The sequence below is a fragment of the Nicotiana sylvestris genome, chromosome 4, assembly GCF_000393655.2.
Source record: "Nicotiana sylvestris chromosome 4, ASM39365v2, whole genome shotgun sequence".
NCBI classification, from domain to species: Eukaryota; Viridiplantae; Streptophyta; class Magnoliopsida; order Solanales; family Solanaceae; genus Nicotiana; species Nicotiana sylvestris.
The window spans coordinates 5,975,735-5,987,281 of NC_091060.1; the positions used below are offsets into that span (position 1 = coordinate 5,975,735).

Consider the following 11,547-nt stretch of genomic DNA (forward strand, 5'->3'; position numbering starts at 1 on the left):
CCCTGAGGATGTTGCTCTTGGGAATGTGGCCCTGAAAATAGATTAGGTTCTTTTTTCTCTTTTGTGCAATGGCCCCTTGAAGGCGTTGTAAATATGTTTTGTAAAACTTCCCTTATGAATATAAAGTATCTTTTTGTTCTATCCTCGACTTGTGTTGAATTTTATTCTGTTCTCATTTGTGGAAGATTTCGATAATTCAAAAAATCAGCTCGAGTATCGATTCGGACTCAAAACGTAGTAAAACCTTAGGTTTTTAATTGATCAACATAATACCCCTTGAGGTTTTATTACTCCTCGAGCAAAGTTTAAATTGGTTTGATGTGATCTCGGGATGTCGGAATTCTCGAGTCTAAGTCAAGTGAGAACGAGGTCTTGACCTCTATACGTTTTGGCCCTTAAGCCTTTTAAGTTGGACCTTAGGTTCTTATACATTGGCCCTTAGGCTCTTTAAGTTGGACCTTAGGCTCTTTAAGTTGGGCCAATTCGGCCTTTAAAGTGGCTATACCTTTTCCCTCTTTTCGGCTAAAAGACTTAGTAAAAATTTTGTATGCCTTAGCATGTGTTTTTTTACCCGTTGGGTTTTTCGAGGGTTCGACGTATCAGAACCTTACTAGTAACTTGTTTGTGTAATAATAATCGAATGCCTATTGAGGTTTTTTCGAAAGCTGATGTTTATCGAAGCCTTTAAATTATTCGAGGGCTGAATTTATCGAAGCCCTTTAAATTATTCGAAGGCTGAATTTATCGAAGCCCTTTATATTTTGCTTTTGCAGAGGGTAGCCTGATTTAACCGGTTTTTCAATGTTTGAAGGCCTTTAATTTATGGCGGAACTCGGACGTCTCCGAGCTGCATTATTTTGGTTGTAGCCTTTATATGATCGTAGTATTTAATATGGCCATAGCCTTTATATGACCGTAGTCTTTAATATGGCCGTAGCCTTCCGGTATATCACTTGGACTTTTTTCCCGATAGCTTTTCAAACTTTTTCAAAAAGTTAGTCCCCGTGTATATTGGCTTTGGCCTTTGTTTCGAGGGGGTACCTCTTTGAGGTCTTATGAGTCCGAGTTTTCGATGACTCGGATGTGCTGACTGTCAACGACAGTCCCCTAGTATTTCGGGGAGCATTTGTGTTTTAGCTCTTGAGTCGCTTCCTTAGGATTGTAAGTGTAAAGCTCGTATGATAGTAAACTTCTTTGATACACAAAGTGTTTTGAAATAACCAGAATGCTTCTTCAAATTATTGATACATGCGTACATGTTTTGCCATCGGGGCTCGACTATTCTATATGGACACGATTTATTTGACTGTTTGGCCCATTATAAAGTTCTCCTATCGAGGCCCTCTTAGGCGTGAAGTATTTTTCTCAAAAATATAACCTCCAAGGGTGATGCCCCCCAGTATTCGAGGTTGATTGAAAAGAAGCCTTGGATACTGTTGAGTTCTCCTTAGGTAGCACATAGTTGTTGCCTCGTTAAATACCTTGCCGGTAAAACCCATTTGGGACAAAATCCAATCTAAGGGAAAAAGAGTGCAACACATGCTTTAAAACCTAAGGCCTTCGTGTAAAAAACGATGCCTTCGAGATCGTATGCCTTCGATAGCTTTGATCAAAAATCTGTAATGAGTTAATTTTAGACTCAAATGGACAAAAAGGATAAAGTCGTACCTTAGTAGTAGTATCGTTTGAGCAATGATATGTTCCAATTGTTTGGCAGTTGTTGACCTTCCGTTGTGCTAAGTTTGTAAGACCCTTTACCGACAACTCCGTGGATGCAGTACGGTCCTTCCCAATTCGGGCCTAGTTTCCCTTCATTTGGGTCTCAAGTATTGAGGGTGACTTTCCGTAGGACTAAGTCTCTGATTCCAATAATGTTGAAGGTTGGTTCTTCTATTGTAGTACCTTTCGATCATTTGCTTCTGCGCGGCCATTCGAACGAGTGATGTTTCTCTCTTTTCATCTAACAACTCGAGGCTATCATTCATGGCCTCGTGGTTTGACTCCTTTGATGCATGTCGAAACCTGGTGCTGGGTTCCCCGACCTCAACAGGGATGAGGGCCTCAGAGCTATATACTAGAGAAAACGGGGTGGCCCCCGTGCTAGATTTTGATGTTGTCCGATATGCCCAAAGGACCTCGGGTAGAACTTCTTTCCATTTCCCCTTCGCATATTCAGGTTTTGATTGATGGTTTTGTTTTTTGACTCGGCCTGTCCATTTCTAGTTGGGTGGTGTGGTGTCGATAATATCCTCTTTATTTTATGTGCTTCGAGGAACTCTATTACCTTGTTGCCGATGAATTGTTTTCCATTGTCTCATACAATCTCAGTAGGTATCCCGAACCGATATATGATGTGGTCCCAGATGAAGTCAATAACTTCTTTTTCTCTGACCTTATCGAAGGTTTGTGCTTCCACCCACTTAGAAAAATAGTCAGTCATAAAAAAAATTTAGCTTTACCTAGGTTGGTAAAGGGCCGACTATATCCATTCCCCATTTCATGAATGGCCACGTGGATAGGACCGAATGGAGTTATTCTCCTGGCTGATGGATCATCGGTGTGAATAGTTGACACTTATCACATTTTTTGACAAATTTCTTGGTATCCTTTTCCATGCTATCCCAATAGTAATCCGCTCTGATGATTTTGCGAGCCAAAGACTCGACACCGGAGTGATTCCCACAAGTGCTTTCGTGGATTTCTTGAAAAACATAGTCGGTGTCCCCCGGCCCCAAGCATACCGCCAATGGTCCATCGAAAGTTCTTCGGTACAATGTTCCATCTTCATCAAATGCAAACCTAGCAGCCTTAGCTCGTAAGGCCCTCGATTCTTTGTAATTCGATGGGAGTTTTCCACTCTTCAAATAGTCGATATACTCATTCCTCCAATCCCATGTTAAACTTGTTGAATTTATCTCAGCATGACCCTCTTCAACCACAGACCTCAATAATTGGACGAAAGTCCCCGGGACGATGTCATCTACATCGACCGAAGATCTCATACTAGCAAGTGCATCGGCCTCGCTATTTTGTTCTCGAGGCACATAATCCAGAGTCCATTCCTTAAAGCGGTGCAAAGTTACCTGTAGCTTATCCAAGTACTGTTGCATTCTATCTTCTCAAACATTGAAACTATTATTTACTTGGTTTACCACTAATAGAGAATCGTGCATGGCCTCGATGACCTATGCTCCCAAGCTTTTAGCTAACTCGAGACCTACAATCATGGCCTCATACTCAGCTTCATTGTTAGTTAATCTTGGAGTTTTGATAGATTGCCTAATGGTATCACCCGTGGGTGGTTTTAATACAATGCCGAGCCCGGACCCCTTCACATTCGAGGCACCGTCCGTGAAAAGGGTCCATACCCCTGATGTTGCACCCGAGCTTAGCAGGAGTTCTTTCTCTACTTCAGATATGAGGGTCGGCGTAAAATCGGCCACGAAGTCAGCTAGGATTTGAGACTTGATGGTCATTCGAGGTTGATATTCGATATCCTACCCACTAAGTTCGATGGCCCATTTGGTCAATCGGCCCGATAACTCGAGCTTATGCAAAACATTTCGAAGGGGGTAGTTGGTTAATACATATATAGGATGACATTGAAAATATGGTTTTAACTTTCGAGATATGCTTATCAATGCAAGTGCTAATTTTTCTATGTGAGGGTACCTAGTTTCAGCATCTCCTAGAGTTCGACTTATGTAATAAACAGAAAATTGCATACCTTGATCTTCTCGAACTAGTACCCCATTTACCGCTATCTCAGACACTGCCAAGTATAGATAAAGTTTTTCATCTACCTTCGGGGTGTGAAGCAAAGGCGGGCTCAACAGATATCGCTTTAATTTTTCTAAGGCCTGCTGACATTCAGGGGTCCATGCGAAGTCTTTTTTCTTTTTGAGCAAGGAAAGGAACCGGTGACTCCGATCTGATGACCTCGAAATGAATTGACCCAAAGTAGCTATTCGACCTGTCAACCTTTGCACAGCCGTCACACTGTCCACGATCATGATGTCCTCGATGGCCTTGATCTTATCAGGGTTAATTTCAATGCCCCGATTCGACACCATAAAGCCGAGGAACATACCCGAGCCGACTCTGAAGGCACATTTCTCCAGGTTAAGCTTCATATTATATTTTCTCAAGATTTCGAATGTTTCCTGCAAATGAGTCAAATGGTCCTCTGCGCGCAGGGATTTATCCAACATATCATCGATGTAAACTTCCATTGTTTTACCTATTTGTTCTTCAAATATTTTGTTAACTAGGCGTTGGTATGTAGCTCCTACATTTTTTAGCTCGAAGGGCATTACATTGTAACAATAAGTCCCAAATTTAGTAATAAACGAAGTCTTTTCCTGATCCCTTGTGTTCTTCTGAATCTGATTGTGCCCGGAGTAAGCGTCAAGAAAAATTAGGATCTCGTGACCGGACGTGGCATTGATCATATGATCGATGTTGGGTAGTGGGAAAGAATCTTTCGGACATGCTTTGTTCAAGTCCTTATAGTCTACACACATTCTAAGTTTGTTTACTTTTTTAGGAACTATAACTACATTGGGTAACCACTCGGGGTACTTTACCTCCCGTATAGATCCTATTTTAAAAAGTTTGGTTACCTCGTCCTTTATGAAATCATGCTTTATCTCGGACTGAGGCCTCCTTTTTTGCTTCACCTGTTTGAACCTGAGATTAGTGCTTAGCCGATGCGCGGTGATTTCCGGTGAAATCCCTGTCATATCTAAATGGGACCAAGCAAAGCAATCCATATTATGAATAAGAAATTGAATGAGTTTTTTTCTGAGTTTGGAGGTCAATCTCGTTCCCAGGTATACCTTTTTCTCGGGCATGTATTTGATCAAAATGACCTACTCCAGCTCCTCGATAGTTGATTTGGTTGCATCGGATTCTTCAGGAACGACGAAGGTTCGAGGAGTAAGAAAATCCTTATCTTCATCTTCGATTACCTGTTGCTCCGTTTCCATCAAGGTTGGAGGCGGTGATTGCTATTTGGCCACTTGTTTACCTCCGATGCTCAATTTCTCCGAGGTTGAAGGCTCTAGAGTTGGCACCACTTCCTCGATTGCGAACATCTCCTTTGTAACATGTTGCTCCCCGTAGACTATTTTTACTCCTTCCTCTATCAGGAACTTCATCATCTGGTGAAGAGGTGAAGGCACTGCCCTCATGTTGTGTATCCACGGTCTCCCGAGGAGTGCGTTATATGTCATGTCACCCTCGATGACATGGAACTTTGTATCTTATATGGTCCCAGCTACGTTTACTGGAAAGATAATTTCTCCCTTTGTCATTTCGCTTGCCATGTTGAAGCCATTTAGGACCTGGGATACAGGTACAATCTGATCTTGTAGGCCGAGTTGTTCCACGACCCTTGATTTGATTATGTTTGCTGAGCTACCTGGATCCACTAAAACACATTTAACTTGAATTTTATTCAAAAGGATAGAGATTACCAGGGCATCGTTGTGAGGCTGAGATATGCCTTCCGCTTCCTCATCACAAAATGATAAGATGTCCTCGGGCACGTAGGTCCGGGTCCATTTTTCTCCGATGATTGATACTTTGGTGCGCTTGAACACAGGTCGTTGAGGGATATCGACTCCACCAATGATCATGTGGATTAAATGTTGTGGTTCTTCTTGCTCAGTTTTCCTTGCATCACTTTCCCTAAAGTGATTCTTAACTTGATTACTTGGAAATTCTCGAAGGTGGCCCTCGTTGAACAACCGAGCCACTTCTTCCCTTAGCTGCCTGCAATCTTCTGTTCTATGACCATGTGAGACATGATACTTGCACATTAAGTTCGGGATCCTCTGAGAAGGATCGGTCTGTATTGACCTGGGCCACTTGGTGTCTTTGATTTTTCCAATTGCTGAGACAATCCCTGATGCATCTATGCTGAAGTTGTACTATGATAATCGAGGGGCCTCGGCAGGGTCGGTGAGCTTATCGAACCTGTTTTTACTCATGAGTCCCTGAGAACTTTGACCTCGATCGTTTCTCTGATCTCTCTGAGGAGTGTTGCGGCTTGGGCCGCCGTTCCTTCGATCAGCATATGGCTGATACCGTTCTTTGTTGAATCTTGATTCCAGGTCTGTGTCCCTCGGGGGTTTCGCTGCGAATCTGTTAGGATGAACTAAACCCGAGGGGGCTCCCAACTGGTCGTCCTCGACCCTGATTTTTGACTAGTAACGATTGTGCACATCTGACCATGCCATGTCTGTAAATTCGATCAAGTTCCATTTCAACTGTCGAGACGCGACCAAGCTCCTTTCATTCAGACCCTGCATAAAGGCCTGTACTGCCCTGTCATCGGAGACCGATGGTAATTCCATTCTTTCCATCTGAAATTAGGACACGAACTCCCTTAGCATCTCGTCGTTCCTCTGTTTTATCTTGAAGACGTCCGATTTTCTCGTGGCCACCTTTATGGCCCCGGCGTGTGCTTTCACGAAGGCATCTACCAACATAGCACATGAATCAATAGAGTTAGGACCCAAGTTGTGATACCAGATCATAGCTCCTTTTGATAGTGTTTTCCCAAACTTTTTCAATAACACTGACTCGATTTCATCGTCATTCAAGTCATTTCCTTTGATCCCACAATTGTATGAAGTAATATGTTCGTTAAGGTCGGTTTTCCCGTTATGTTTTGGGTATATAAGGCATGCGAAACTTCTTTGTAATGGGTATCAGAGCCGCACTCGCGGAGAATGGTTTTTGTATGAACTTCTTGGCATCTAAACCTTTCAAGACCGGAGGTATCCCCAGTATTTGTTCAACACGGGAGTTGTAAGTCTCCACCTTTTGTCATTTTCTTCGATCTTATTTTCTACGAACTCGATCCTTTTGGCGAGCTCTTCGAGCATCCTCAAAATGGTGGGGTTAGTCCCCGAGTTATTTCCGTTTGATCTCTCCGGTTCTGGTTCAGTATGTCGAGTATTCTCATGTTCAACTACGTTCGGAGTCTTATTCTGACTTTGAAGTTGAGTGATGGCGATTTGCTGGGCTTGTAGCATCTCGAATATCACTTGGAGGCTAATTCCCCCATCTCCCATTCCTTGTGCTCCTTGGCCACCAGATCGGGCTTCCCTGCATTCATTCCTTACGGGGTCTGTGAATGATATGAACTGGCTCCATATTTGTCACTTCCTCAGGGTTTATTGGTGGTACACCGACCCCTATACTGATGTTTTCTCCAAGACCTTTGTTGTCATGAACATGTGTGTTTTATGTGTGATAACTAAAGATTTTAACGAATTTTATACTTCTTATTACTTATGCTTTGATTAAAAGTTCATACAAAATAGTCCCAAAAGGCTCACAAGTTATGCTTGATTGCAGGTTTAATCAACAAAGTGACAAGATGTCAAAGATCAGCTCAAAAGGAGTGAAACTTGCACAAATACCAAGACAAGACAAAACTCAAGCAAAGCAAGGCCAGTGCGGTCGCACTACATTCTGTGTCGTTCGCACTATGAGATTCAAAGAGCATGACTTTCAAGGCACAAAGGTAATGCGGCCGCACTAGGATTTGTATGGTCCGCACTGAAAGCAATGCGGCCTCCGCACTCAATTTAGTGCAGTCCGCAGAACCCAAGATCAGAGAAGTGCCAGTTTCAAGGATTCAAGTCAATGCGGTCCGCATTCCATTTTGTGTGGACCGCACTAGAAGCCCCCACGGCCGCAGTCCATTCTCTGCGGTCCGTAGTGTCTGAGTTCAGAGAGTCAGATCTTCAGATTCAGAGCCCTAGTGCGGCCGCACACCATTTTGTGCGGTCCACACTAACCCAGCAGGGGCATTTTTGTCCAGAATTTTCAGCTTAGTATAAATAGCTTCTTTTCCCATTTTTAGGGCATCAGATAGTTTTGTAACGTAGCTGCACTCGTGGGATCGACTTTCTTAGCCATTTTGGGCAATTTTATCTACTTTTCATCATTGAATCTTGTTATTTACCTTAGTGATTAATTAATTTGAGTTGTTCTTCATCTATTTCTTGCTTTTCTTCTTTAATTATGAGTAGCTAGACACATAAGTTAGGGTTGTGGCTTAACCCTAGTATGGATAATTGATGAGTCTTGTATTTTAGGGCTAGATTAACTATGGGTGTTTGATATTTGGGCCAATTTCATGGTTAATTGCTGAATTAGTGGTTGCAAACACTAGTTTGTGTTTGGTTGACTAGGGCTCTTCTTGAGAAAGAGAGCCTAAGTCTCCGAAATTGGTCCAACAAGGAATTGATGCGTACTCAAGAGATTGATAGCCCCAATTAAAGGATTAAACCTCGAGAGAGTAATACCCGACTTGAACCCTAGTTGCTTGTGCAAATTTGCATACCCAATTGGTCTTGAGAAAGTCAATTCGGGCAAAATCACTTGAACCACCAAGAGTTGTAGAGTGGGTAATATCGTGCAATGGTTATATCATACTCCCCAATTATGTCAATCGCGTCTTAGATTCAATTACCCGTCAATTAACCACCTAGGTGAAAGTCATTACCCTAGTGCCTTTTAAACCATTTGAACAACCCTTTTTAGTTTAACTCTTAGCTTAATCTATTTGCATTTACCATTTGTAGTTGATAATAGTAGAAGTAAAATGAAAACCCCAAAAATGATTAGAAGTGTTATTCTGAACACATACGCAATCCTAAACTAGATAGATACTCGATTCCAAATTATAGCTCTCTATGGAAATCGATCCCGACCCTAAATTGGGTAAAAGCTGCTCCGATCCTCTCTCGCTACTCAATAGTAGTGCAGAGTAGGCCGCGATCACTTTTTGGCGCCGTTGCAGGGGAGCTAACAGTTTTGGCTATCTATTTATTTAGTCTTATGTATTGTTCTTATTTCCTTCTTTGTTACCAACTTGTTTGTGTCACAACTCAGGTACCAAATGGCAGCGAACAATGCTAATGACCCTCTTGGAAATGTGATTGCCGGGGAGGAGGTAGATGATATCGGAGATGATGAGGTCCCTCTTGTACCTCAAGGATAATGTAGAGGCCAAAATGCCAATGTTAATCCCAATGACAATGTTCCAGACCCTCTTCCGCCACCTCTAAGCGTGGCTCACAGGGTACTTCCGAACCAAGGCTATGCGAGTGCCATTGTCCCACCCCGAATCTGGGCAGGCAATTTTCAGATAACCAATGTGATATTGACCTTACTTGAGCAGCGTGGGTATTTCATGGGCGCTGCAAATCGAAATGCCTACAAACATCTCAATGGGTTCATGGATACATGCTGGGGGAGCAAGCAGACGAATGTGTCCGAGGATGCTCTTAGGTTGAGACTCTTCCCATTCTCACTTCGGGGGAATGCATTAGATTGGCTTAGAGACTTCTCAACCATTCCATCACAACTTGGGATGAGTTGGCAGATAAATTCATTGCTAAATTTTGCTCGCCGGGGCATATGGCGGCATTGCGTGATGAGATATTAGCTTTCAAGCAAGATCCCACAAAACCTTTGCATGAGATTTGGGAGCGCTATAGAACAATGGTGAAAGAATGCCCCAACAATGATATGACTGAGGCTATGATACAACAAATCTTCTACCGGGGCATCAATACAACAAATCAATGCATAGTGAACCAACTTGTTGGGGGCAACTTTATGAAGTTGTCGTATGATAAGGCATGTGATATACTTGACGAGATGGCTACCACTTCTTCTGCATGGCAAAGTAGAGACAATGTGCCTCAGGGTGACCCCACAGTTATTCATTTGCACAAGAAATTACATGATCATGGGCAGGCTATAGCGGAGTTGACAACTAATATGAACCAATTGGCAAAGGCACAGTTGCAACAAGTTCAAAATCCTTACTAAGTGAATGCCATGGAGGGTGTCAATATGCTTGTCAACAAAAGAAGGCAAAGAAATAAACAAAACCAAGGAAATTCTGAGCAATTTGATGATGACTATGATGGTTATGATGACCAAAGTGAAGAGGTTCAATATATAAATAACTATCAAGACCAATGGGGCAACTCTTCCAACCAACAACAGTGGATACCTCAAGGCAATTGCGGCAACCAACAACAAAACAGTGGTAATTGGGGGAACAATAACCAGAACAACAACTGGGGCAATCAGAACAACAATCAAGGCAACCAAGGGAATTGGAATAGTAATAACAACAATTGGGGTGGCAATAACAGTCAAGGTGTATGGAACAATGGAAACCAAGGAATTCGAGGGCAAGGCATTCAAAGGCCCCCAATGTACCAACAACCGAACAATCCACCCCCATTTCCATCTCAAGGTCCTAGTTCTTTTGGCAATGATATGAGTAGAATTGAAATGATGTTCGAACAGATGATGAAGAAGAATGCGGATTCGGATGCATAGTTGGCTTCCCACAATACCTCTATCAGAAATTTGGAGGTACAGTTAGGCCAAATCTCTCAGTATTTAAATACTCGTACTAAGGGTGCTCTACCAAGTGATACGGTAGTGAACCCGAAGGTTAGAAACAATCATGTCATGGCGGTAACAACGAGAAGTGGGAGAGGCGGTGATGTGAATGCCTCCAAACATAAACAAATCTTGGATGATGATGTTGAGTTGCAAGAAGATGAAGTCCCTTTGGTAGTTGAAGATGTGGTTAAAGAAAATATGAACAACGAAGTGAGGATTGATATTCATGATGTCGAGGTGGAAACTCAAAATGATGTGAACCTGTCTAGGGAACACATAATAGACATGCCGGAGCCGGTTGTACCTAAATCCAAGGCTCCTTTGCCAAGGCCACCTCTACCTTATCCTCAAAAGCTAGTGAAGCAAAAGAATGATAATCAATTTAAGAAGTTCATTGACATGATGAAGAGCTTGTCCATTAATGTCCCTCTGGTGGAGGCTCTTGAACAAATGCTGGGCTATGCAAAATTCATGAAAGACTTGGTCACAAAGAAGCATTCTATGGATTGTAAAACTATAAAGATGACTCACCAAGTTAGTGCTATAGTGCATTCAATGGCCCCGAAGCTTGAAGATCCCGGTGCCTTCACCATTCCTTGCACCATTGGAAGTACAGATTTTGTCAAGGCTCTATGTGATTTGGGAGCTAGTATCAATTTTATGCCCTACTCAATGATCAAAACCTTGGGTATTGGGCAACTTAGGCCGACTTTCATGAGGTTACAAATGGCGGGTAGATCAATGAAGAGACCATTGGGTATTATTGATGATGTGCTTGTCCGTGTGGACAAATTTATCTTGCCATCTGACTTTATAATCTTGAACTGTGAGGTGGACTACGAAGTTCCGATCATATTGGGAAGATCTTTCCTAGCTACGGGGAAGGCATTGGTAGATGTGGAAGCAGGGGAACTCACCTTCCGGGTGGGTGATGAAAAGGTGGTCTTTCATGTGTGCAAATATATGAAGCGGTCCAATAGTACCGAGGTATGCTCTTTTGTTGACCTCGTCACAGCAGTGATAATTGATGACACCAGTGCAATGATCAATGTGGAGGACCCATTGGAGGCCGTATTGTTGAATCTTGATGTCAATGAG

At 42.6% G+C, this 11,547-nt stretch overlaps 1 protein-coding gene across 1 annotated transcript; it reads right to left on the minus strand.

The window, feature by feature from the left end:
* Nucleotides 1-5,264: 5,264 nt before the first annotated feature.
* On the minus strand, nucleotides 5,265-5,822 carry LOC138889208 (uncharacterized). The gene has a single exon (XM_070172478.1). It carries the CDS (start codon nucleotides 5,820-5,822, stop codon nucleotides 5,265-5,267), a length of 558 nt encoding a protein of 185 aa, XP_070028579.1.
* Nucleotides 5,823-11,547: the final 5,725 nt, after the last annotated feature.

Coding starts and splice junctions, on each gene's coding strand:
- LOC138889208 (XM_070172478.1), bottom strand. CDS start 5,822: ATGTGCAAGTATCATGTCTCACATGGTCATAGAACAGAAGATTGCAGG.